The sequence below is a fragment of the Platichthys flesus genome, chromosome 9 (assembly GCF_949316205.1).
Source record: "Platichthys flesus chromosome 9, fPlaFle2.1, whole genome shotgun sequence".
In the NCBI taxonomy this organism is placed as follows: Eukaryota; Metazoa; Chordata; class Actinopteri; order Pleuronectiformes; family Pleuronectidae; genus Platichthys; species Platichthys flesus.
This window is the reverse complement of record NC_084953.1, coordinates 7,546,850-7,574,209: the sequence shown is the minus strand read 5'-3', so window position 1 is coordinate 7,574,209 and position 27,360 is coordinate 7,546,850. Positions and strand designations below refer to the sequence as shown.

At 42.7% G+C, this 27,360-nt stretch overlaps 2 protein-coding genes across 5 annotated transcripts in view; both read right to left on the bottom strand.

The window, feature by feature from the left end:
- rabgap1l (RAB GTPase activating protein 1-like) overlaps positions 1 to 5,856 on the bottom strand; it is a 179,272-nt gene extending 173,416 nt beyond the window's left edge. The window contains exons 1-3 of one of the 4 annotated variants that reach the window (XM_062395184.1): positions 5,751 to 5,856; positions 949 to 1,175; positions 451 to 610 (exon numbers count right to left, since the gene is read on the bottom strand). In XM_062395184.1, coding sequence (XP_062251168.1) covers positions 451 to 610; positions 949 to 1,086 — 298 coding nt within the window. In that variant the 5' untranslated portion in view covers positions 1,087 to 1,175; positions 5,751 to 5,856. Of the gene's footprint in view, positions 1 to 450; positions 611 to 948; positions 1,176 to 5,383; positions 5,532 to 5,677 lie in introns of those variants that run through there. The other 3 variants (XM_062395183.1, XM_062395182.1, XM_062395185.1) reach the window with 3 other exon arrangements.
- Positions 5,857 to 7,101: 1,245 nt separating this feature from the next.
- Positions 7,102 to 27,020, bottom strand: fam163ab (family with sequence similarity 163 member Ab). The gene is made up of 5 exons (XM_062395189.1): positions 26,602 to 27,020; positions 10,766 to 10,865; positions 10,435 to 10,456; positions 9,878 to 9,992; positions 7,102 to 9,371 (listed from the first exon to the last, which is right to left on the bottom strand). The coding sequence occupies exons 4-5, from the start codon at positions 9,968 to 9,970 to the stop codon at positions 8,973 to 8,975; spliced, it is 492 nt and encodes a 163-aa protein (XP_062251173.1). The 5' UTR covers positions 9,971 to 9,992; positions 10,435 to 10,456; positions 10,766 to 10,865; positions 26,602 to 27,020; the 3' UTR covers positions 7,102 to 8,972.
- Between the last annotated feature and the right edge of the window lie 340 nt (positions 27,021 to 27,360).

The window sequence follows — 27,360 nt, the reverse complement described above, 5'->3', positions numbered from 1 at the left end:
TAAACAGTGAAGTGTATCAGTCCCAGTAAACAGTGTTGGTCTTTCCTCTGATGTCTGGGCAAACTCGTCCTTGCTGATACATGCAGCATTGAAGCAATGTCAGCAGGTTTAGATAGCGGCACTGCCAATCTGATACGGCAAGACTTTTTTTTTAAATATATTTTCCCCCCCAATGGTATGCATTTTCAAGGTTCTCTGGGAAGTGTTAAACATTTTTTCGTCCAGGAATGCATTACAAATTGGTATTTCCACTCTGATATGAAAGTATGAGCTCTATCAGAAATTGTTTGTTGGGTTTCTTTGCCTCAAATGCTAAAAATCTGTGCAGAAAAGCTCACTGTATTTTGACAGTTTATGAAATTAACTAATTTTTGACACTAATATTCTGTGATAAAAAATTAAAGTCCGAAATTGTTAATGGAGCTGAAAGGTCAAGAGGTGAGAGTTTACCTGGAGGGGGTGGCTCCAGGACTTGGCTCTCTGGGTCCTTGTGCTTCTCCATTTTTTCCACGCTGCTCTTCTCCACCTCCGTCTTCACCTGATCATCATCATCATCATCCAGCACGTCCTCCATGGCTCTTTCGAGCTGCTCGCTTCCATTCCAAGACATCTAAGGAATAGAGGAAAAGGGGAATTAACATGAGACGACAGGGAGCAACAAGGAGAGATTAAGCATGGTGAGGAAAAGGAAACATTGAGATAGATGAGGACAGACAAGGGCTTCCTCAATCCTTTGCCAAAAGTTTGTGAATCACGTGTTGCCAACGCGCCTTCTTGGGTTGTAATTACACAGCAAAACCACATGAAGACCTCAAGGTAAAACTCTCTTAGCTGCCCTGTTGAATCTTTTGGTGTAGTTTTGGATACTTTTGTGCTTTGGGGGAAATGAAAATGACAACTTGCACCATTCAAGTCAGGTGAAAAAGTGTGTCCAGGTGTGATTCGAACCTTGAGTCTCGGTTTGCCCTCAGAGCCCTGTGGTGACCCTGCTGCACTGGGCTGTACCAGAACAAACTCCTCACTGGTGACGGTGGCCACGGACTCGGTGGAGCTGCTGACTTTTCCCAGTGAGGAGCTGTCATCCATGGCTGGCTGGTTTACTCAGGGTCAGCGGGGGAGACCAGGGTTCAAGCTCTCCCCTTCCCTCTCCTGTCCGCCCCAGCTCTGTACACAATCTGCAGGCACAACAAAAAGGGCAACATGAAGCAGTTTAAGCATTGAAATGGTTAAAGCAACACCATGTAGCTGTTTCCTGAGCAGCAGCGCCCTCTGCAGACACATGGCGTGGTTAATTCTGTTGTGCTCTGCGAGAGATCAAGTAGTTTTCGGCCAGAGAAAAACAAAGCCTACCACTCTCTAGACTGGGTAGACCCACTCACTGAACTGGAACACAACTGAACTGTGGATATTACCCATGATCCCTGGCTTCCTGAACCAGAAGAGTTGCAGCTGTAACAAATCCACCAAACTCTGTTAAAATACTTGATATTTATAAAGTTTCCAAGCTGAATATTGGAGATATTAATTCCGTGTCTTTTTTTAACTGTTCTACAGTTTGGTATTACTCTTATGCTTCTGGCCCGCTTCTGGCCCTGATTATAGGGATTATAGGCTGCAACTATCAATCAGTTACACACCTCTCACAGGAGATGCTCCCCCCCTTACCACAGATACACAGTACAGTGGGAACGAAAGCCACAAAATTCTCCCTGTTACAAGAAATAACTATTTTTGAATTCTCCTTTCAGCAACTTTCTCTATTATGTGCTTATTAGATCATAAGACAAAGACCACATTGAGTAGGTAAATCTATTGAGAGGCCGATGAATGTTTTGTCCTATTCAACAAATCAAGGTTTAATGTGTCACAATTGATGTGCCGTGAGCAGCGGTGTCACTGTAACATGCAAATCAACTCGGCTCTCACACCAAACACACCCATCATGCACACAGACACACACTGAGGACCTGTCAGACAACAGCAAAACAACTTCCTGGTTGTGGAAACCACATTTTGGTTTAGACGTAGGTCGATGCAAATATGACTCAAAGCAACATGTCATCTCTGAGTTAATGACACCCACACAATATTCTAACCTGAAATTAAAGGATTACATCCTCATCCTTCCGTGTTTTTCTAACATCAGCTATTTGTTTCTGTTGAACATTCAGTTATTATCTTAAGCCCTGGTTGGACAATATTGCAACAGTTAGAAATCCACTGACGTAGTTACATCAACCATTGTCAGATGTGTGACACATTTCCAGGTAATTCCTAATCAACTCAATTTATTATTGAAGTTTCAAATGAAAATAATGGAAATTTAATTGTTGGCATTATTTGTATGTGTTTTCTTCCTTTTACTTCTACAGACTCCAGAAGATCATCCCCCTGAAAGTGTCTCACTGCACATAAGCACCAACCCATTGTCTCTACTTGTTACATCCTGCTAGCTCATTTGTTTTGCTGTGAGTCGGCCTCCACCACAAACAAACACGTCAAGATGGCAGATCATTTTACTGTGGGCAAGAAAGCTGCTCTGTTCTGTTTCTAATATACAATTAAGAAAGTCCTCAAAACAGTACTGTTAAAATAAATAAACAATAATATAAACAATCAGGAGTAATTTAGTGTAGCCTAACGCCTACTGCTTCAAAAGCCACATTAACCTCCTGACTAAACAAATTTACAAATCATATGATGAATAAATATGTAGTTATTTTACTACTCGATAGGTTTTTATCAACAAATTTGCCAAAATGTATGGATTTTAGCCACTAAATCATAGAAATTTGCTGCTTTTCAGTTTTATATCTTCATATATGATACTTATACTTATAATAAGACAAGTTACTATGTCCAACTTGAGATGAATCTTTTCATAACCATTGCGGATACAGACACACAGACACACAGACACACAGACACACAGACATTGTTCAAATGTAAGCACAAAAGCATGAAGGGGGTCATTCATTCACTCACAGTGACATGCTCACATGCACACAAAAGGCTTTCATACACACTTAACCCGGGCAAATCAAATTCAAACACGCATTTGGCTAAACACAGACATACATGAGCAGCAACAGCATCATGTGCTCCGATCACACCTATTCAATTAGAAGGAGAAGAGCATGAAGCACAAAAAGGGAACACTCTCACTGATTCACTTCGCTGGACAGAGCTGCAGTGAGAAGGAACCAGGATAAGAAACACAGATAGTGTAGAGGCCGGATGGGAATCTATGTCGTTGAGAGGAAATGTCCACCAGTTCCACGTCTCTTCTCCAGATGTCAAACTGGTTGTGAATCATGTGATGAACACCCTCCAACCCACACTGAAGTGGTTATTAACTTTTAACTAGAGAGCATTCCTAACATGCTGAGCTAGGGGCTTTGATTAGGGCATTTGCTGAGATGTTATCATGTCTGACCTATTACACTGAAATATGGTGGATGACTTCGAAGGATTTATCAATCGAGGACTAATTTAAAAGGGATCCATGAGTTTTCAAGTAATTACACACATAGTACACAACAGTGTTCATCCAGATTAGACTGTTTCCGTTCTCTCCAAGTATCAGTGTCCTCCGGTGGCCGGGCAGTTGCTTTCTCACTGGCTCTAAACACCGGAACAAGTACACCCAGTCATTACCAGCCTTCTCCGCCAGTCCCAGTTGGCAGCCTCGCTCGCCAACGACTGCCTGTGTGGAAACTGTGTATAGCACTACGTCAAGTCTATGGGTGCACGTCTTTCTGAGGGCTGACTTGCCCTGCTGAGATACAACAGTATCAACAGACAGAGAACTGTAATTACTGTTTGAGAGTCGAGAGGCATAAACCTCATTTAAGGTCAACGATTGAAATGCAAACGTTGGGATAACATTCAATCTGAGGGAAGTTTTACAATGTGAATGATGCTGGGTGCAGGAGGCATGAGTGAGCAAGCTTCTGTCACATGTCGAGTTGGGAGACAGGTTATAGATCTGGTCTCGTGTCTCTTCAGACTGTAGGTGATGGTGGCTAAATATCTGATGTTTACCTCCATCTGCTTCATGACCTCACTGACCTTGTTGTGAAGAGGATAACTTGAGGATGACCAACCTCAACCTGATGTCAACAGTCTGCTGCCTCCTAATCAACAGGTTGATTATGTGTCATGAGCGCACTGGACATACCTGTCATGGCAGCATGGCAAACCTGTTCAGTAGTGATTAACATAAAGCCATTGTTAGGGTTAGGCTGGTTATGTTTGACTAACTTAATAAAGACACTATACATTTGAAAAGAATTGCCTACGTGAACTATTTAGTCCTGTCATGATATCAGGTTTTGCAGGAAAACTAAATAACAGGTAAACTATAACAAAGGTGTCTCAAGCACTGCCAGGGTTGGGAGTTAATTTCCCTGTCTGCGTAATTTTCCTTCTGTTGAAGAATCCATCAGCGACAGTGACTTCAATAAGTCCAAAACATCTGAGCCAGGTGACTCAACACATGCCCAGTACAAACTAAGAGTTCAGCTATTACTGCTGCTGGGAGAGAAACCAACTCAAGTGCCTTTTAGTGACACCAAACACCTGTCAGTGAATTACATCCCAGTCTAAACCTGCAGCCATAGTTCATTTTATAGTCAAATACACACTATCGGCTGTTTATTCCCAAATACAAACATATACCTACAACCATGAATATAGTCCAATGGAAGGTGTCATTCCAAATACTTGATGGTTTTGTAGTGAGCTCTAAAAGAGACCTCCCTCCTGTCAAAGAAACATCTTGACAGAAACATCTTGACAACACGACAACAGTGATGTGACTTGTGTGTTTACTACAACACGGCTGTGATCTTCTCCACTCACATGAAATTCAACTGGATGGAACGAGTCAAACACAAGCTGCAAAGAGCCTTTTTCCTGGATGAGACACGAAAACAAAACAAATCTCAAGAAGTGCTTCCTGGTGGAACCATTTATGAATTCAAGTGCTGATGCCCCAGCTATGGATTCAGTCAGTGCTCGTTAAAAAAAAGCCATGGCTTCAAATGTGATTGAAACATTGTCTTGTGCAATGTCAGGGTGTGTTTTATTTTTAGTGTGTGTCTGTGAACTCTGAGTCCTACAGTGGGTGGTGTAGTGTGCAGGGCCTGGAGGAGGCTCATCACACAGCCTCCCAGCAGCATCAGCAGCAGCAGGCTACCTTCTGCACGTCAGCCTTTCCCCTCATCGGCAGCAGTCTCACCGACATTCAGTGGATTCAATCAAACGGTCGTGGCACTGGGAGGGTCAAGCACAACACCACCAGGAGTCCTGACCCCCTCTTTCACAGCAGCACAGGGGAGGTGGGGTGGGAGACGGACTAGCTAGCCACAGGCTAACTCACCCGTTACAGTCACTGACGCGGTAGATCCTCGAACGCTGCCTTTACACACAACAACTGGGTTTGGGAGTAAAGCAGGTCGCCGACAGCGAGCTAACAGGTGAGCGGAGCCCAAACAGGAAGTGAGCGGTGCTACGCGTCGAGAGCTAACGCTAAGTTTGGCTAACGCTAACCAGCCCAAAGTCCAGAAACAGTTGGAGCAGCAGAGGTGGAGAGGAGCGGGGCTCTCTCTCTCTCTCAGCTACACCCCGCCCGGCTCCGGGGCCGGGCCGAGGGGTAGAGGAGGAGGATACCCACCCTGCGGTCCCCGCGGCTCGTACCTGCGGGTGGAGGACGGACGGAGGTGCGGAGGACAGAGCTGTCAACTCACTTGTTGGGATCGTGGACGAGTTGCTCGCTGCTTAGCTGTCAAGAGGAGCTGCGCCCGAAGATCGTGTCGTGTCGGGGAGGAGGAATCACTCCGCTCGGAATCGAAGCTCCATTCCTGCGCATGCGCTGTAGTCCTGATGGTTCTCTGGCTCATGCACGTCCTTAGTTGGCATATATACCTATAACCAGTGTTGTGCAAGTTCACACCTCTCATGTCTTCAGCTCAGTTCATACAAGTAAATAGTAAGTAAATAGTAAGTAAACGTTCATAGTTCACCATTTGTGTTGCAGGTATGGTCTGCCCCTTTAAGGAAAGTGTGTAGTGTGTGACGTAGTGCACCTGGGTATTGTGGGAAAAGACGCTAAAAGTGTGCAGAAAATTACCCGTCAACTATTTAGATATTCTCGAAACATTCTACTTTTCATTTCCTGTTGTGTTTCTAGTAATTATTAATGTTGGTGACATTTCCTTGATAAATGGGTGGAGGTTTTATTACCTCTGCTAAGGAGGTTATGTTTTCATCTTTGATTTTCATTCAACAGGTTTATGTAATAAACTACTGGACCAATAACCACACAACTTGGTAGAAGGAAGCTTCATGTATCAGAGATGAACCTATACTGCTCTGTTGAGCTCTACTGAGTGCCAGTCTGGTGAATGAATCTGGAATGTGGATTCCAGATTCTGTAGAGAGGAGCCACTCCTGCTGTATGTTAAGTATTTAATATAAAAGGCCCATTCTAAGGTAAAGAAAACAACAATTTGTACAACTTAGATGAAATACACACGTGAAAACATCGCTAGGATAATTTTATATTCAATTTCTGACAATAGATCGCTTTCACCTAAATCTTACACATTCTGGAGCTATTCTCATTCCTTGCCAAAAGAAATACTTCAGAGGATAGTTCACTGGTCTCAGGGGGCGACTTGGTTGCAGCAGAATCCAATACAATTAAAGTCCATGGTGTCCTTTTTTTAGGTATTTGTAGCTGTCATGAATATTTGCTACGTTTCCTTCTGGTCAATCCCTTCAATTCTGATGGTTGAAAATATGAAAACTCATAAAAGTTATTCATTTGAATGCTTTACCCGTAAGGGGGTAAACAACATGCAAAATGAAAGCTTTGTTCTGAAAATTAAATTCAATATCTGGTAGGGGTTGTCTGCCTCATGACATTCATTAGCTGCAGGTCAAAGTACTTCAGAGGCCATGACTAGAACTCTGCAGAAAACAGCTCTTTGATATCTTAATGAAACACAAGCAAATTTAATGGGACAAAAGTGTGTGTCTGTGTGTGTGAGTGTTTTGTCAATAATGATACAAAAGCAATTTCAAGCAGTTACAAATCTTTAATTTTCAAAATTCAACACTGTCAAATATTACTGTTTCTGTATTTATTGTGTAAGATTTTCATTTTACCCACATTTCTAAAAATCTTATTTTTTTCCTATGTTCAAAGATAAATAGTTAAGTAAGTTGTAAAATAGATCGTTAATACAATGAATAAATAAATTAATGATGACAAAGATTCTGTAGAAGTGGACAACATGTAGAAACTCTTAATCCTCTTTAGAGATGTGTCCGACTAGATTTCACCAGTTTCCCTAACAGCAAACATTAAGATTTTTTGTGACAAACTTTCATTTTAACAGTCCTCTGTACATTTATTTGTTCTTTTGAGTTCTTCTTATTTGTTCTTTGCAGTTTGCATTTATTTAACCTGAATGAAAAAGGTAATTTAGAAACAAAGTAAGTAGTTGCTGATAAAAGCACACTCTAATTAAGTTTCTGAAATGAGGCCGCATTTTCTTAGCTTAATGCTTGATTGATGACACGTGGCCACTCTGAAAACCTTATCCAAACAATGTCACACCATGCAAGTCAGTGGGGTTTCCTCAGACAGCCTCTGAGTCCTGTACACAGAAATACAAATATCACTGGAACTATCATCATGAATGGCAAGTAACATCGGAAAGTGTCATGGAGAAAACAAGTGAAACTGTTTCCTATCACATAAACGTGTTCTCTGACATTCTCACAATATGAAAAACAAACCATGAAAATAAATGAAAATGGTTAACTGCATTTCAAAGATTCAACATGAGAGTAGTACAGGAGTATAGCAGGAGTGTGACTGTGGACAAAATAGCACAAACTAGTAAATCACACTCCATCATTCAAAATACACAGTTCAGATCCCAGGTGCATCTCTCAAGAACACGCTTTCGTTCCAGTTCATATTTACACATCAAACTTGTATGCATCACTGTCAGTCAAGAGAAATTCAATCAGTTATTTTTAAGCGCACCACTGTTGCGTTCAAGGGCTCAGCCAGGCATCCTTGATTCTTCACAGGTTTACACTTCAGGGGGGAGAAAGTGGTGGTTCAGCGACCAGATCTGGCAACCCAACCACTGTATCAACGATCCAGGTCGAAATACATGTCGGTCTAAGGGCAAGGTCATGGCTCACCGGGTGTGCACACCATCCAAGATGTTCCTCCAATAAAGTAGACGGGATGGAAACTGCTGACAGGAGAGAAGTGGAGATGAAGAGCTGCAGCAGTTTGCTTGCATAGACAAAGCTCCAGTCGTGTGCGCTCTTCTACCTTTCCTGTGACTCTAACATGCTTCCAGAGATCCAGGGAACTGCAAAGGGGGTGCTCCTCTCGTTATATTGCCCTTGTAACATTTTCAAATGCATTTCAGTCTCTTTAACTCTTCCTATTATGACACAGTTGCTTCATGGCTGCTCACACACTTCATTATACAGTTTCCTTTCGTCGTTTTGGCAGTCGGAAGATATGCAGCAGGAGGAACCCATGGAATTCTCTCAGTGAAGAAATTAGCCCTCAGTCAGTAAAGTTACAGTAACAGTCAACAGACAGTGCACAACCACTCCCCCCATGTGGAAACATAAAGGGACATTTTCTTACAGGACATTTTACAGCTACAGTTTCATCAGTTATATAGTTATTGTCTTCATGAACATGGGTATTTAAAATCTATAATAGTATAAAGTGAAGTGAAGGTGTAATCCTCACTTGGATCTGCCCAAACCTAATTCAATGTGATGATGTGACCTGCACAGACAGTGGATCTTCACCCAGCACATCCTCACTGGTGGCAGCTGCAAAATCACTTATGTGGACTTGTTAGTGTTGGTGCTGCTGTGTGTATGTGTGTGCGTATGTGTGTTGTTATGGGGTTTTGGGCTGGTCACACCTCGGTGCTGATGGCGCGGGTGTTGGTGTAGAAATCAGGAGGCCTCCCTCGCTGAGTCTCCCTCAGCAGGGAGCCTCGGATGGCGGGCAGCGGCATCGCCAGTGCCTGGTTCTCATAGTGTGTGGGCATGTAGCTGATGCGCTCGCCGCCATTGCGCATCTCATCGTTGGTGCGGATGTAGAAGGGCGAGTCATAGGGCGAGCAACTGGGGCAGTAGCTGCGTCGCCCCCCGCCGGGCTTGGCGGGGAAGGAGGATCTGGCCGTGTCCGGCGGCGACAGGGACAGTGGGCTGACGATCGATCCGTCCAGGCCGGTGACGCTGCAGGAGTTGCAGGCAAAGTGTTGCTGAGAGATGGAGCCGCTGTCCGACCCATTCTTCTTACAGCAGTAGTACTACAGGAGAGAGAGAATCACACTGTCATAACCTTGTCAAATAAAAGCACCTTTCAACACATATTCATTACAAACTCCAGGTCTACAGTCTGGGTTCATTAATGTGATATCTGACAGTATTATTAGTTTGATATGATTAACATACATAAGGAATTGGTTAGGGTGTGGCTTTACATCCATATGTCCTAAATGATATTATATTATAATATAGATGTTTCATATATATATAGATAGACAGATAGATAGACTTTTTGCTGTGTACCCATCTGGTTTTGAATTGTTGGGGTACTGGGTTTACTCAAATCCAATCTATCAGTGTCTTAACTGTAAATACTTGCAAGTTTAATAACAACAGTTTTTGCAAGTAGTATTCAACATGAAAATAAAAGGTGACAATGAATTCACATAGTGGCTTACTGTGTGTAAACATGCTTTGTGTACATATATATAACCATACATGCATACAAACATACGAGCATAAAGTACATACAAACACAAATACATACCTGGAGTCGACAGTAACAGAGCACAGCTATGATACACAGAAGTATCACTGTGGCCAGTATTCCTCCGGTTATGACAACAGTTCCAGCTGTCATCCGACCAGCTCTCCATCAAACTCTGACACAGGCACAGGAAGTTACATCATCAACGACCTGCTCCTCAGAAGATTTGAGGTTTAATTAAATCACAGTAAATGTCAGTATTCCAGTAAACAGGGAGGCAATCTGCTGGAATATATTTCCGATGTAAGTACGGTAATAGAGCCAACCTCAAAAAGGTCATTCTATAATTATGTGACAAGAATGGAGAACATGCAGTAAATGACGTGCGCACAGGGACACGTTCATCACGTTGCACAGCGCTAACACAAAGCCTTAATGTTTGAAGCTAAAATGATCACATCATGTAGCCTGTCTGATGATAAACATAGAGGGGAGCTTCATTTTTAAGTATTCAAATGTGAACACACATTTCAAACATGCAAACTTAAAACAAAAACATACATTATTTAGATTTGACAAAACAGAATAAACTTCATGATTAAGGTCATAATACTCACGTTCAGCAAAGTTGCTTAACACCTGAAATCAGAGCAATAACAGTAGAAGTTGAATTAAATGACAGATGCATATTCACATCTATCTATCTATCTGTCTGTCTGTCTATTGCTGACCAAAATTATTCAATTTAACAAATGACTGGCGAAACAAGCAAATGCAGATGGCTGCATAAAAGGCATGCATGGGTTTATGAGTATGACAGTTATATGAATCATATTCTCTGGCCTTCACAGTCCACACACCTCAAACCCTATAAATGCTTGTGGGAGCCTGTGGATCAACATGTTGCACGGCTTTTGCAGACACACAATTTTGAATACACAGACTTACATCAGAGGAGTGTTTGAAAGTTGCAAAGGAGCTGAGAGGTCAAATCACAGGTTGAAGATAAGAGGGCCCAGCGCTGGAAAGCCACACTGTATGAACATCTCTGAGGAGGAGGAGGAGGAGGAGGAGGAGGAGGAGGAGGAGGAGAAGGAGGAAACGTGAGGGATCTAAAAAGTCAAAACATTTTCTCCACAAGATGGCACCAACAGGACAGAAACAAATGTAGCTGTGTGTCAAGTGACACCATTCAATGCATTGTTCCCTAATAAATACCTCAAACAATGTGGTATTTGTATGTGATAAAAATACAATCTTCCTGCACTTGTTTACTCTCAGGAACAGTTTACAACCTTCAATGGGTTGTCGTGGTATCCATCTGCTGTAAACAAACACAACATAGCCACCACACTCAGGGAAAGCATGTGAGGTCTTCTCTGTTGGATGCTTGTTCATAACTGTACACAGCAAAAATCAGTGAAAACCACAAAGAATTAAGCATTGGTCTTGTAATTCTCAACCATATCCTTGAACAAAGTCTCCACACAGGCATGCACGTGCTTCCCCTGCACGTTGTCGCGGAGCAGCAGTAAAAGTGATTTAGCAGCGAAGGCCTCAGTAGGTCGGGGGGGTTTAATCTGCAGACTGAGGCTTGTCCAGGGGAAGTGAAATCTATTCCTCCTGATAAAAACATGTCAAACTGATGATTGAGTTGGAGGCCCTGGTCCATTGTGTCCTGTGGGTAGACAAGGATCAGATGGATGAAAAAAAGGAGGGACAGACGTGTAGAGGAGGAAAAAATGTATGTAACGAGTAGGATATAATATGAACAAAAGGGAAGTGATAAAATAATTATAGCGCTACACTTGTAGGTAAACACACATGTCCACAGCTTTCTGAGTCACAGGAGACAGAGCACATTTCTCCGCCTGTCACTTATGAGCCCTGTCGTCGTCTGACATCTGAATAAACCGTGCATGTGATGTGACAAATGATGTTTGTCAGTCCATCACTGTGCAAATCCATTTTAATTAACCAGACTAAAGAGATCCTGAATCCAATACCTATGCCATCCACAGTGCAACGTGCCTGCAGACAGATCACAGATTGCTACCAGTGACAAATGTGTCCGTGGGCGACTGGGGACCGAGGAGGAAACCTCATAGTCTTCAAGTGAGACAATTTATGAGACTTGTGCTCGTCCTCCTGGAGCCACAGATCTTTCCACATATGCCTTCGTCCTCCCAGAGGACTGATGGCAGACTGTTTAAGAGAAGTGAATATGTTCCCCCTTTCATTCACCAGGAGCATTTGACTCAGGGTGAGATCCCTGTTGGTCTCCCACACACATTCATAACAGTGATTTAAGACTTTTTTTCTGTCACATATAAAAACACATATTGTTTTTATTTTGCTGGTATTGATTCTATTTTGATTGTAAGGAGCTGTTTTCAGACTCTCCACTGCAGAGGAGAAGGAGGCGGTGCTGCTTCCACCGGCAGCGAACTGAACCGCTACACTGGCACCAAGCTCATAAAGCATGTTTCTGTCAGAAAGTACACTAGCCTTCAATTATTTGTGGGGACCAAACGGGACGGCAGCTGACAGATTCCTCTCAACTTCATTCATCATAACTCAGATTGAGTACACCACCCGATTTTTCATAATTAATGCCAGCGCGGTTACTTGTACTGCAAGAAGGAAATGGAAAGGGAGTCACCGCTGTCACCACCTCATCCTTTACTCCAACACACACACACACACACAAACACACACACACACACACACACACACACACACAGATTTGTTTTTCTCACATTAGACATGTTGCTCTGCCAGCACTTTGGGACCAATTTGTTAGTTAGATTAATTTAAGTTTACTTCATTTGACAAACTGTATAGACAATGAGATATTTGCAGACACAGCAAACACACACACACACACACACACACACACAAACACACATACACACACATACACACACACGCATTTTGAGCACAGACAGAAAGAAAGCTGGATCAGTCACCTCTGGGTCCAGATTAGAGTGGCCCTCAATCCCCCATACTGCCTGAAGAGCCCTGTATACTGATAAGAAACACACACACACAAACACACACACACACACACACACACATGCACATGCAGTATTCAAACAGGCTAACACGATAATAGCATAGCGCACTGTGGTTGTATGCAAAAACCAGTGCAGTGTCAGCACTACATCGTTTTTTCCTAAACTCTTGCGATAGTCCCTTATAATGAACTTGACCTTTGACCTTTGGCCACCAAAATCGAATCAGGTTTTGTGTGAATCCCATTGAACCTTTACACCAAATTTGAAGGAATTCCTCGAAGGTGTTCTGGAGATATCGTGTTCACAAGAATAGGAACAGTCAAATGGACAGACAACCCTTAAACATACTGCCTGTGCAGCCGGTGAGATAAAGTTCAATTTACAAAATAACCAGTGAACCTTACTCTCACACCAAAGTGTTGATGTTGCAGTTAAATATAAATAAAGATTGCAGCACATTGCCAGCAGCAGCTCACAGTACGGTACATCCATAATGTATTTAGAGAGACAGCTGCTAAGGTCGTCAAGGATTCACAGATTTAAAGGGAGACTTTAGTTTGTTTCCATATTTCCGAGCTTCACTTCACGTGCACTGAAGAAGAGAAACACTATCTCCGTTTCAAATCAAAGTGAATAGCAGCTGCGTCTCAGGTGAATCACAGCCCGACGCTCACAGAGAGCCCTGACATCCTCTGGAGTTGAAGCTGCAATGCATTCTGGGCTCGGCACATTTCAGCTTCATTTCGGGATCACTTATTCGCCAAAGTGTTGCAGCCAAAGTATCTGCAACACTTTGGCTTGAGGCAGAAAATATATAATTTTCATCCCCCATTACGGCTCAAATATCTTATATTGCATCTTGTTGCGACATGTTATACTCTGATGCACAGCGCTAATGGCTCGTTATATCACACTTTGATACGACTCAGTGTACGTGGGCCTCATTAACTGTTGAACCACTGGGTTACAACTCTATGTTTGTTCACTTATTCAAATGAAATTGAGAAATGATACCAGAGTGTGTCGCTCGGTCTGTTCCGGTCCATTATGTGAGATTAAGCCATGTTATCACACAATTCACTGAGCATCTCGACACCAGAGAATTGATCTTTAAAGCTTTTTTCACTTGAAGTCTCCAGCCTTCGATAGACTGAGACTTTCATCAAGCTTTTTTATCGTCTGCTTGTCATGTGATCGTGCCCACTTCCACTGCTGCTCTCCCTTTGTCTCCGTCCTGTAAAACTATTTTGTCTTTGGATCAAAATCCCCTCATATTTTAATACCCCAGGATCCCTGGATGCTGATTTTTGGCAAATCAGAGTAATGAGAACACCCCTCCTCCCTCTCTCCCTCTTTTTCTCCCTCTCTCTCTATCTCCCCCTCCCTGGCTCTGATGGAGTGTTCCCTCTGGAGTCTCGGCCATCAGTCTTCAGGAGCATCTGAAGGACCTTCACTGCCCTGGAAGATTTCTACAAGATTGATTCTTTGGATCTTAAATTGCTCAGGCCAGCAGTCAGCTGGTGTCAGTCTCTGGCCCTCCACAAACACACACACACACACACACACAGACAAACACACACACACACACACACAGACACACACACACACATACACACATACTACAACACCATCTGTCCTCAGTGTCTTGGTCAGACAACAACTTCAAATCTGCCTTTTTTTGTGGTACATCATTCTACGGCCATCCCAATGTGAATGTTTCTGCTCTGATAATAGAGCATTAAATTTGTTCAGATACCAATAAAGCGGCTGATATATGAGCAAAGAAATTGTACTAAGATGTCTTATTGCACACACTTTGCTATCTTCTCTCCTATCAAAAAAGCCGGAGTGTCCAAAAATACATCTCTAAAAAAAAAACACATGGTTTAATGCAACTACCAGGTATTAATTCATGCTAAATTTGAGCAGATATTATTTTGGAAAACCACCATCTCCTCGTCAAACTCGATGGCTGCTGTTGTAAGTGGAAAGAAAACAAGTCCTGCATCCAAATGGGATTCATGGTCACAGTTAAAATGTAATTTGTCTAATCCTGTTACAGGCTTTCCTCTATCTGTTCCCTCTCTGCTTCGTCTCTGTTGCAGCCCAGCGTGGGCGTCTATGTGTGTTTGTGTGTGAATGTGTGTTATTTTTTTGGGAACGAGTGGGAGTGAAGCAAACACAATTTAGGGGGTCGGTTTAGAAATTGGGGTATTTCTTTTTCAGGAAGATTATTCACGGTAAAAGTAGAATCATGGGGGAAAGAAGAAGAAGAACAGAATCTGTTGTATCTGAAGGAGGAAACTTCACACAGGAGCTGTTTAGTTTAGTTTTGAGTTGATGCTGTAAAATAGCAACAGCTCACTCCTGGTTGGTGGTTGCAGTGCAGCGTGGATCCTGGGAAAGATGCAAATGTAACATCTTGAAGAAGTCATTGAAGTTTTACTCAATAGCACTGATGTGGTGTATTTCAACAGAAACAAGACTACAGCCGAGTTAGTGAACACATTTATAAACACATATATTAACACATATGTTAACACATTTATTAACACATATATTAACACCGTTTTAATAGGTGATATTTAAAATATTTAAAATTTAAAAAAGCGGATACTGCACTTCGTATCAGGTTCACTCTTACCTCCTAAATATCACTATTTTACCACTGACCGCTTTACGAATAAATCTTTTCTTGTTTGATAATAACATTTTGACTAAGTTGAGGTATATTGTATGTTATTAAGACATCCTGTGAAGAAGAGATCATATATGGAAAAGACGTACCATGGACATGACAAAACTGATCCCAGAACGACAACCTGCTCATCAGTGTTTTACAGCTGGGAGTTTTTGACAGAACAAAACGTCAAGATGACAACTTTTTAGGACGCGACCCCTCAAACGTGTGACCTTGAAAAACCTTCTCCACGCACGGAGGGAACCACAGGAGCTCAACCAAGCGTTCTCCCCTCTTCCCTCTTTAGCTGTCGCAGCAGTTACGGCCCAGTAGGCAGAGATTGATGACACCGGACATTTTAGTTCAATTACTTCATTTTGCTGGGGGGTCATTTGGGGCAAAGAATGTGAGGAGCCACTCCCAGGAACGATCCTCTTGGCCCTATTAAAGCACATGATCAATACACGCAGTAAAACAGCCCGGTCCCTGTGAAGATGGAGCGAGCCGGGAGGACAGATAGTTGGAGCGTGGTTTGAGTCCCGTCTCATCGTCCAATCGGGACCAGGTTCTGATGGAGAATATACCGTGGTTAGATTTATAACTGGTGAACATTATACTGCTGTGCTGCTCTCCAGGCTCCTGGACTCCGGGCTGCCAGCTCCTTATTCAGCATTTCTACAAACTCGTGACTCCAGATGAGGTGAACACCTTCACTTACGTGGAAACTGCCGACTATCATCCAGACCAGTGAGACGCTGTGGGCCCCCCAGTCACAGTCGATGTCTGCTCTCTATCCTGGCCCAGGGACTTCACTGCTGTACGACTGTAGAGCTACTGTGACAACTTCTATGATCACATTCACTGACCTATACTTAATTAATAATTTCTCAGCTCATTAAACGTTTATACTTTGTACTGTGCCCCTTACTTGACTCCTAGTTTTTTTTAATTAGACTTTGTTTTTATACTGCACGTTATTTAAAGGTCTAATACCTGCGACTTGTGTTATATTTTGTATTTTTGTATCTTTATCAATCGCACCTCCGTCAAGGCCCCACAATCATCTCATGAAACCATATTTAAATCAACACGTTAATAAATATCTGCAGATTTTTTAATCAAGATCCAGGAATCTTTCCCTTGGAAATCAACAATAAAGTCAAAAAGCGTGATTTAAGCACTTTTTTATCACGTTGTTCAAATTCACTTGAGGAAACAAAACACATGGTTATTAAACTTTTTTTCTCAAAATCCTTCAGCTCAGATCTCGTCAGTGGAAGCACTGGTGTGCGGGAGGATGTTGTGGTGCGTCCATTAAAACCCACAGACAGCCTGCAGCAGAGAGCTAGTTACAGCTAAAACATGAAGGAAGATGCTTCACTTGATAACAGTGACGATGACCTTCTGATGAGGAGCCCGATAGCTGAACCAAACACAACTTGTACTGCTGGATCTCCTATAGCTGCGGCAGTAGAGTGGCACACAGCTCATGTTCCAGGCAGTCGCATCCCAAGTTAAAATGTGTGGAGCTGTAGAGCGTTCAGTTCACTTCTTTAAGATAAACTCACATTAACAAACTTCATCATTCAAACAAAAGCAGACAAATCAGCCTGCAGCAATGTACAGCAAACATGAAGGTAAAATAAACCATTCACACAATGCCAGGGAGTCAGTATCCTGCCTAAGGCCAGGGGAGCAGGGGATCGAACCCCCGACCTGGTTATTGTTCACCCCTCTGAATCACAGCTTCCAAAGGGCAGTAAAGCTTCACTGCTGCTACATCAGTACTTAATATAATTTAAATTCAGTTTGATTTGGTTTTGGGTTCAATAATTCTTTTTTCTACACTTAAATAATAAAATGAAATAACCTTCTTGCAAAGTTGCTGATCCGAGCTTGGAACCAGGAAACAAACAACCGGCCAGTGAACAGGAACAACAGGACCACGTATCACACAGACAATTCTGCTGAATGCTTTTATCCAATGCATTTGGCTGCAACTGATTAATCAACCTCATTTCCAACATCACCGGCTCCAGGAACAATATTACATGTTGAGGCCAAAGGTCAAACTCACACAGATGGATCATATTTTCATCTGCTGGATACATCCACTCTAATACACAGGTCCACTGCACCACACTTCAAAAATATACACTGAACTAATAAAATATTACAATAAATAAAAATCAAAATATATTTCCACATTTAGTACTTAATATGGAATAGGAAATGAAAGAAGACAAGCAGAAAAAAAAGCATTAGTCTGTCTTTAATATGTCTGATAAGAAAGTTGCATTTTGACGCCTGTCCATTTGTTTGTTATGTTTGTTGGTCTGTTTGTTTATTTGTAAGCACAATTACGTAAAAACTACCAGACAGATTATCACGAAACTAGACTGGATGTGATACAGCTCAGAGAAAATACCCATTACACTTTGGTGCATATCCGGATCAGGGGGCAAATCCATTAATTACTTTACCAGGTCTTTAACATTGTGAAATGGGGACGTTTTTCAACATTCTCTCAGAGAATAATTCATGGATTTTGATGAATATAATTTAAGCAGATTTAAGGAACTGATCTTTTTTTTCAGCTCTAGATCTAGTGAACTTAAATATGGTTTCATCAGGGACTGTTGGACCTTAGCGAAATGACATTATTACAATATAAAAACAACACAGCATGTGCAGGATATGCATTGTACCGCTGATGCTTTTTATTGTAAGATGTAATTTAACTTGTTGAAATATGGAATTAAAGTGCCTTTCTGGTTATATTCTTCTTTTTTAATGATGATAATTAGAGAATACCTTAACCAAATTAGCAAGATTTCTTTCTAAAGGTTAACAACTTTAAAAAAAAATGTCTTTCATTACTTCTGCCACTTTTCCATTGTGCCCACAGGATTGTACAATATGCACATTAGCAATGTATTGAGACTCGGGGGTTGTTAACTGGTTGGTCTCATGCGTGGGGAACAAGGGAAGGAGCAGGAAAACAGTCTTGGTTGTGGGTCCCATTCAGAATGAACACGTCACACAATCAGTTTAAGATTCCAGCACAACCCCAGCTTGTTAAGATTCTTCGAGGGAACAGAAGCAGTGACTCACTCGCACTTCAAACTGGAAGATCCAATTGATTCCCTGGTTTATTTAAGACGAGCTCAAGCAGGACACTGAGCTGACGTGAAAACCCGCTGAACGTCGCCCTGCTTTACGAGGATTGTGGAGGTTTCATCATGGCTGCTCAGCTCCTCCCCTGGTGGAGCTGAGCAGCCATGATGAAACCTCCGGTCCGAGATATGCCAGCTTCTCTTTCACAACTTGGCAGCGGTGCGTCATCATCAAACGCACACCCAATACAGAGGGAGCAGTAATTACTGTACCTCCATTCTGCCGGTCAGCACGGCGGCCTCATAAAAGGAAATGAAATGGTCCAGCGTCTATCTTTGAGGGAGTAATGTACCACGAATATTACATTAGCATACATTCACACAGACATTTTATCTGTGGCAGTGAGGGAGCCTCAGACGGCGGGGCCAGCGGGGAAAAGGCAGGGCCGCAGAGGTGCCTTGCTCAGGAGCAGAATGAATTGATAACTTTCTCTGAGGACCAGTAGATGTCCTTGTTTTCCCATGAGGAATTAAACCAAACTGAATCTGAACTGAACTGAAAAAGTGGATTTTAACAGCTCCGTCCTCAAGGGATCAAACTGAGTTTACTTGATTTCTGTTTGACACTTAATACTTTACTGGCTGTTGTAAAGATCAGTCCGATTCTGGGAGGTTGTACTACAAATATAAAAAACTACGGCAGATATTGGTCTGTCAATACAGAGTAAAGGCATAACACAACCAGTCAGGTCTTCGCCACCCCTTAGTCTCCATTTATCCTTCTCCTCAACTGATAAATTCATTAAATTCTAGATAAACTGGACATTGTAGGCGTGAATGTGAAGGGTGGTTTGTCTTTGTCTGTCAGGAGTTCACATGGTTTGTGAACTCCTGTTTTAACGCCTCAAGTTTGTCTTTTTGTCCAGCGCCATCTTGTTTTTTTTGGAGGCAGTAGTAACCAGATTTGGAGGAGCAGGGGGTGGAGCCTGACTGCGAGCTCATCGACACTGCACGCCCACTTACACCTTATGGTATCAATACCCCAATGCATACTAAGCTTTATCTTCTACTTGATTTTAAATGTGACACAAATTTCAAAATGAGTATCGTGCTAAACTGAAGAGGACTTGAAACGAAGCATTTGACAAAAATAAACACAGAACAAAAATGTTTGCTGATGTTATGAATCAAGTAAGACGTAAAGTCATTTTCTAATAGACTTTTTAGATACTAATCATTTTTTTCTGTAAACCAGTGGAGTCCTAAGCTGCTGCTCATTTGAGAGAATACAGGTTTCAGGCACTTTCCTGCATTGGCTTCACTTTCTGGATCCAGAGTCCATGTAAACATGCAGCCTCTAATATCAGCTGGGATTTTCTCCAGTTCTCCCACAACCGTCAAAGGATACGAGGTGTAGATAATTAATGGATGAATGAATAGATGGATGGACGGAATGATGAATGGATGAATGAATGGATAGTTGGATGGATGTGGAAGAAATGTGACCTTAAAACCATCGGCCAGACAATTAATGAGCATGGGTGTGTATTTCAGTGTTTAATTTCAACACATTGATGTGCGAAAAAAAAAGAACCTGAACCTCCGACCTTCTGCTGACAGAACAGAAACTGAATCCACTGATCCACCGGGGCAACAGCCGGGCCGACACACCGAGGAGGAATCACTTCCAGGACAAACGCTTCTCATCTCCTCTCATCATCTCTCTGCATTAGTTGTGACGTGTCTCTCACCTCTTCAGACTCTCATTGAGGATTTTATATGAGCCACTGTCACAACTCGCTTGTCAGTAAAAACTCAGAGGTTCTGGACGCATTGAAGACGTGTGTCTGACCCAAATCTGTTCATTTTGCAGCCATAGGCTTTCCTCTGAGTAAATATCAATCTGCTGCATCAGTGTCACATAAAAACAAAGACGTCTGGAAAGTAAGCTGCTGTTGTTTTTTGAGGTGCCAATAAGAAATAGAAGGATTTGAATCTCCAGCAATATATAAGCAGGAAGGAGAGACAGCAGACTCAGCAAATATTATGTCTTGAGAACATCACAACCTTTACATGACCGGAAATTGGACTTTGGGCTATTCTCAGATTGAATGGATACAGGTTTCCTCGGTAATTGATTCCTATAATATCTTCCTTTACATTGATTCATTTAAAAATCAGTCTGTATGCACTGACACCATTTGGCATGTAAATGAAAGATTTGAGTTTATTGTATCTGGCATACAGCAGATACAATTGCCCCATAAAAGGAAAAATGTATGACCACTTTATTATTAACATTCTTCCATTAAGGAGTTTTTAAAGTGAACTAGTGCAGCTTACAGATATGAGATGCATGTAATTCATGTTTCTATTTTCGGTTTCCAGCCTCGTCTTTTTACATGCTCACCCATTAAATTCACATTTTCTATTGTTTATTTTCCTATTTTGCAGCAAATTTAACCCAAAATCCAAATAAACTGTAAAAATAAAGAGATTTCTAAGTAAACTGACATTAATAAAGACATCATAACAATCATGCATTTCTAGCCAAAGTCTTGACGTCATCAGAGTAGATTAAAATCTCAGCTCTGCAACATGTTTTATTCATGCCGAATATATATCTCAGCACATAATTCATCCATATTCAGCTCAGGTTACAGAGATGTTATCTGGGTCCTGTGACCTATGACCTTCCCCTTATTGCAGCTCGCACATGGTGAGTGCTAGTGTGAACGATGGATGTAAATTTCAAGCACGCTTTTTACAATTTCAATAATGATGAATAAAAGTTATAGTTCACCTAAAAATGGAAATTCACTCATCATCTACTCACCAATACAATAATGAATTGAAATAACTGGTGACCACTTCTTCAAACGTAAAAAAAAACAACGGTAAAATAAATATAATTTCCTTCATATTTCTCCTATTGTGTCATCTAAATGTGAGCTTACAGGCACGTGGATGACTACACACATGTTTTTTTTACTGTTGTTTTTTAATGTTTGAAGAAGTGGCCCCCCCATTACTTCAAATGTGTTGGATTTGGCTGCAACGCTGTTTACCCTGAAACTCCAGAAGTGTTTTGTGGACTCAAACACTTCAGCCACCACCTCCAGTCAGGCATTTCGGGCCAACGCCATCTTAGTTTGTTGAAACGGTAACCAAATTTGGAGGAGTGGGGGGTGCAGCCAGATTCACAGCTCAAGGACACGGCACTCCACCTGCAACCTGCGCCCATTGGCCGGTGCTAGATGTCAACCAAACCTATAGCACCAGTATGACAGGGTATATCGTGTTTGTGGTCCTCAGTGTCCATGTGCATCTTTGTTAGTGTTCAGAAGATTAGATTTGTGTGCTCATGTCTGATTCTATCCATGTGTGTGTCTGTAAATGTCAAGGAAATATTGTGTCTTTTCAAAAGTGCATGTGCGTGTTTGTTGCTCTGAATATATCTGGAAGTGTATTTATATGCGTGTGTGTCTGAATGTGCGTGTGTGTGTGTGTGTTTTTGATGAGTCACCACAGATACAGCAGCCAGCAGCAGTCGAGCTACATTTGCAGATAACAGTGTTTCTGTTCCAGGGGCCTCAGGCTCTGCCAACAAGCCTTCCTCTCAGTGGCCTCATAACCAAGCAGACCCGGCGTTCAGAGCGGCGTTCACATCCACACGCCACCTTACACAATGCCACAGTCGGACCACAAGTTGTCCCAACGCCTGGCTATATTTAACCGAAACAAATCAAACCTGCTCAAAGTCCAGCGCCTTTAGGAGAGTGGATCCAAAATTCAACTCGGTGATTTCATGCCAGTTCAGAGAGTCGAACTTTGTGCCGTCTGCAAAATGCAATTTAAGTCCAAGATGCTTTTTTTTTTTTGGAACAAGTACATGATAACACAATAAGAACAATAAGACAAACTAAAATCTAAAACATAATTAACTGTCCCTCATGTAGATATTGGGCAGTAAAATATGCCCCATCTCCTCATGGGGGTATCTTTCACCTGCAGACTGGGGTCGCTGGAAGCATCAGAACTCAACAACTCATGGACTGACTTTAACCAACATTGGTGGGATTACTACTTTTTGGAGGGGGGGGGGGGGATATGTCAAGATGATAACATTTTCAAGCTGATTGCTCAAGGTCAAGGTCAATGTCAATAAATATTAAGTCCAACAAACACAAATTTGACGTGATGTCTCTGCAAAGTAGGACTTTTAGAGACAATCTGAAGTTTATTCTCATCAGGAAATTATTGTAATTTATCAGTTGATGACATCATGAGGAAGTCAGGAGACAAAATCACGTCTGCACAAGGAGGCTCTGGATTCTATATGAATATATGGAGACGACCTAGAGCTCACGGATCAAAACATTATTTCTGATCATATACAGAATGAATGACATCATACAATCATCATGAAATGGCATTATTACAATATCAAAACAAGTCAACACAGCATGTGCAGGATATGCATTGTACCTCTGATGCGTTCCATTGTAAGATGTTTGTTGAAATATGGAATTAAAGAATTGAATAAAATACAGTATTTTACATTTTTGGAGGAAGTGCATCTCTATCTCAACTTCACCTGAAACATCGAACATGTGGATCCACTGTCGATTGGTGAGGATTGAGTCTGTACCTGCAGGATCAGCCTGTGCATCCTCTCTCAGACAGTCTGCACATTCATACTCTCTGTTCGGTTGGTTGTTCAGACGGAGCTGATTTGAATTTTCCTTTTATTTGGGTGATCCTATGAATCATCAGTACAGAATTCAAATGGGTCAATAGAACTAAAACTACTTTAACCATCAAAAGTCAAAAGGTTCTCTCACGTTTATTGTTGTATCATTTATGAATATTAGCCAGGCTCATCCAGTGCTCAGTTTTTGTGCACATGACTACGAAGTGGGAGACTTGTCTGCACTGCCTGAGCAGCTTCCATTGGAACAAATGGATTCACCATCCTTTGTTTAACTCCTCCATTGGCTAAAAGCAGAAGATGAAGCAGCTTGTTCTGTCAGAATCCAGCTGCATTTGAGCTGGATGGTCTTAGGACGAGGTTCTCTGCCTGTCTCACTGAAGCTTACGAGTCGAGGCTCCTGTCCTGGTGATGCTGCAGCGGTTTGGACACAGCCTGTCCCACCTCTAACGCACAACTACTGTTCACTCAACTCAACTCGACTCGACTTGCAATTGTACAACAAGAAATTCCAATCCTGCAGCCAGGAAAAACCTTGAGGGGCTTTTCAATAATTCACACACTACTCCTGAAACACTGAAACACTTTCCCCTTCCCGGGGCAGCTCGGGGCACCTCTGCCTTCCAACCCACCGAACGTACACACAAACACAAACACAAGTGCACACGCAAACATGACCGCAACTTCAAAACAGCATTCTGTGCATGTCGTCCCAGAAAGTGCGCTGAGTGGAGTGTCAGGAGGAGGAAGCCCGACATGACTTAACAACCAGAAGTTGGCTGAGTACAGTAATCTGCCTCCAGAAAGCAGGAGAGACTAAATCTGTGACTCACAGGCCGACTCCTGCACCGGCAACGACTTCACTCTGATTAAAAGGGCTCATTTAAATTCCACACAACCCGGAGTGGGTTTGAGTTCGTAATGAGGGGGACTTTCTTTTGGCAGCAAGAGGCTTCACTTTAATTACAGGGAGCTTTGCGTCACAACACAGGCAACTAGCCTTTAAACGCCAATCTGATGCAGAACCTGATCCAACACTGTTGGTTACGATGTCCCAGCAAACATGGAAGGATGACTTTGTTTGTGACCAGCCGAGGTTCTTTCATGGATTTTTCAGTTTTCTGACTCAGGTACTTCAAACCCTGGAAAAAGATTTATCCAATAAGATTGTACAACTTTTAAAATCCAGTCTATACAACTATGCAATTCAGAGCATCACATAGTGCCAAACTCCTTCAGTGCTTAATAACACACAATACCTGCAGACTGATGAGGGTCTTTGTGACTTATGTACGGCAGCATTCAAGTCATAAATTACAAGCGAGAGTGATTTGGTCCATTTCAGCGCTGTCAACAATGTCAACTTTTCTCAGCATCAACAAACCGATGATTAAAAAAACAGCGATAATGAGATGTGAGGGGTTAATGAGGCTGTTTCCTAAATTAACTTGAGGACGATCAAATATTTAGTTTCCAAGCCAGAGAGGCTCCTACAGAGCATCTTACCACTGACAGGCCGATTGTTGTGTTCCACCACGTTGTGTTGATCCGTGTGAACAGCACGCCATTATACTTCCTGTGTCTTAAATACATTGTGTCTGCTGATGCTGTGTTCGCAGTGACAGCCCTGACTGCAGACTCCTGTGGGAAATCAGCCCACTTCCTGTCGTATCGGAGGCACTGGAGGTGGAGGAATTAAGAAGCGTGTGCGTTTGTGCGTGTTAGCGTGCGTGTGTGTGTATGGTGTGTGTTCGTGGCGGGGTGGAGACAGCAGGGTATACAGAGGCTGCTCAACAGTTACTTAGTCACAGCCTCCGCTGTGAGAAATGGGTCAGAGCAGCACGGCACCTGCCGCTGGGTGTTGATGAGAGAGATCAATACACTTCACAAACTGTATTTAACAAACATCTGCAAAGGAATATTTTGGTTTCAAGTTTTTGTTTTGTTTTGTTTATATGTTTAATGTGAGCATATTTGCCCGTGAGGAAAAACACTAATTGCATGAAGGGATACGTTACTAATTATCTTTGTGTGATAGAAGAGTCTGATGTTGGAGCCCTGAAGAGAAATGTTTCCCTCATATCAATTTGTGCTGCATGTAATGACACAGTTTTACTCATCAGCCTCGTTGCAGAGACAAAGGGAAACAGAAAGACGTGCGGTGACACCGTCTCATGCAGCTTCAACTCCACAGGACAATGCACACGATTCAGAAAGACGTTAAGTCCCATTTACTGTATGTCTCATGCACTAATTTACAAAAATGAAACCCAGGATTAAACAAAAATGTATTTATCTTGACCTGACTGCACAATTCTCATTGTATGCATAAAAAAGCCCTTCTCTAACAGCAAACATTAATGAAACCAGTGGACAATATGCAACAATTCATCTGCAACACAAATGACAGAAACACAATGTTTGGTGGTGTGGCTGTTTGGCATTGATTGTTACATGGGACTACATATACAACCTGTGATTAAATATATCATTCACCTAAAATCTGTCCTCTCAAAGTCTGAGTCGTAACATTGCAAATGTTTTGAAAATGTGTTTTCTGGAGTGGACGCGTGAAATGAAAGGTAGAGTTATATCTTTGGTTGTTGTGTATTTACCCTTGGACATGGAAACTGTCCTATTTTCAAGTTCAGTGCAAAATACAATGAGCCACATTGAACCAAACCATTTTTGTAAACCAGCAGCACCACAGCTGCTCTGGGAATTGAACCGCTCCAGATCCAGCTGTGTGATGAGTTGCTCAACCCACAGAAACTCGGGAGCCTCCACCTTGTGTCCTCTCTGTCCAAAATGTTTCATGATATATTATTTAAGTACACGTGACAATCACCAGGACCATCACTGCTATGGCCACCTTTTCTAATTGAAACGATGCAGCAGCAGCAGCAGCAGGCCACACTGACCAGACTGAACCAGTGTGAAAGGAGATCACAGCAGCAGCAGCCAAATGGCAAACCCCCCAAGACTCCAGCTCCTGCTGAGCTGCTCCTCTGTCATTCCACCTCCTCTGGCAGCCATAAAGACACATTTCACATTTGATTTGAAGTGAAACGATAGCTGGAGTCACATTTCTGTGCAGCACAACGTGAAATTCCCTTCTTCACACCAGAGGTCCAGGTCCAGAGACGTATCTACCCCCTCTGACATTTGAATCCTGAGGAAATTGGAAACGTTTTCCTCTGAGGAAACGAGAAATGAGAACCCCCCACCCCCATCTCCCTCATTTCCATCAGTTCACCTACCTGATCTGGTTACATGGTCCGTTTGTCCAACTCGGGCTAATCCTGTGGAGTTTGACCATGAAAAGTCACCAGCACTCTTATCGCAGCAGCAGGAGGAGGAGGAGGAGGAGGAGACGCGCTGTGCATGGGACTGCGGCGGAACTTCTCCAAGGATGAGCCGAAGTCCAGAGCGCACAACGCCGCCAGGGACACCCCACGCTCCCGCTGTGGCACCAGGAGTAGAGGTCAGAGGGACGAGCGCAGGGACAGACGCGACCCGGGGATAGGAGCCAACACACGGGCACAGGGACGGCCACGGCGCGTCGGGATACGCGCCTTTTACGCGCATGTAACCAGTAAAAGAAGCGGTCTTCCCCTAAAACACCAGGAGAGCAACGGCAGCTGCAGGAAGCATGAAAAATTCAAACGTGCACATCCAACAAGTGTGGAACCAGGAGGAGGAATGACGGAGTCCGCTGCTGGGCGGGCGGACAGGGAGGAGGAGGAGGAGGCGTTGGGAGGAGAGGAGCCGCCCCGCATCACACACACCACCACCTCCCTGGCAAAGGAGCTGATGTGCTAAATGTCAGAGGGATGAAGATGTGAGGAAGCAGGTCGGTCTCAGAGGAAATATCACGAGAACCTGGCTGCGGCTAAATCCCTTCACCTGTTCCAAATCCCTTCACCTGTTCCAAATGAGTCCCACTTTGAAATGGATACCGGGCACAGACGAGGGATGTCACCGGCGCCTTAGATCACAAATCATGCAAATAGAACCTC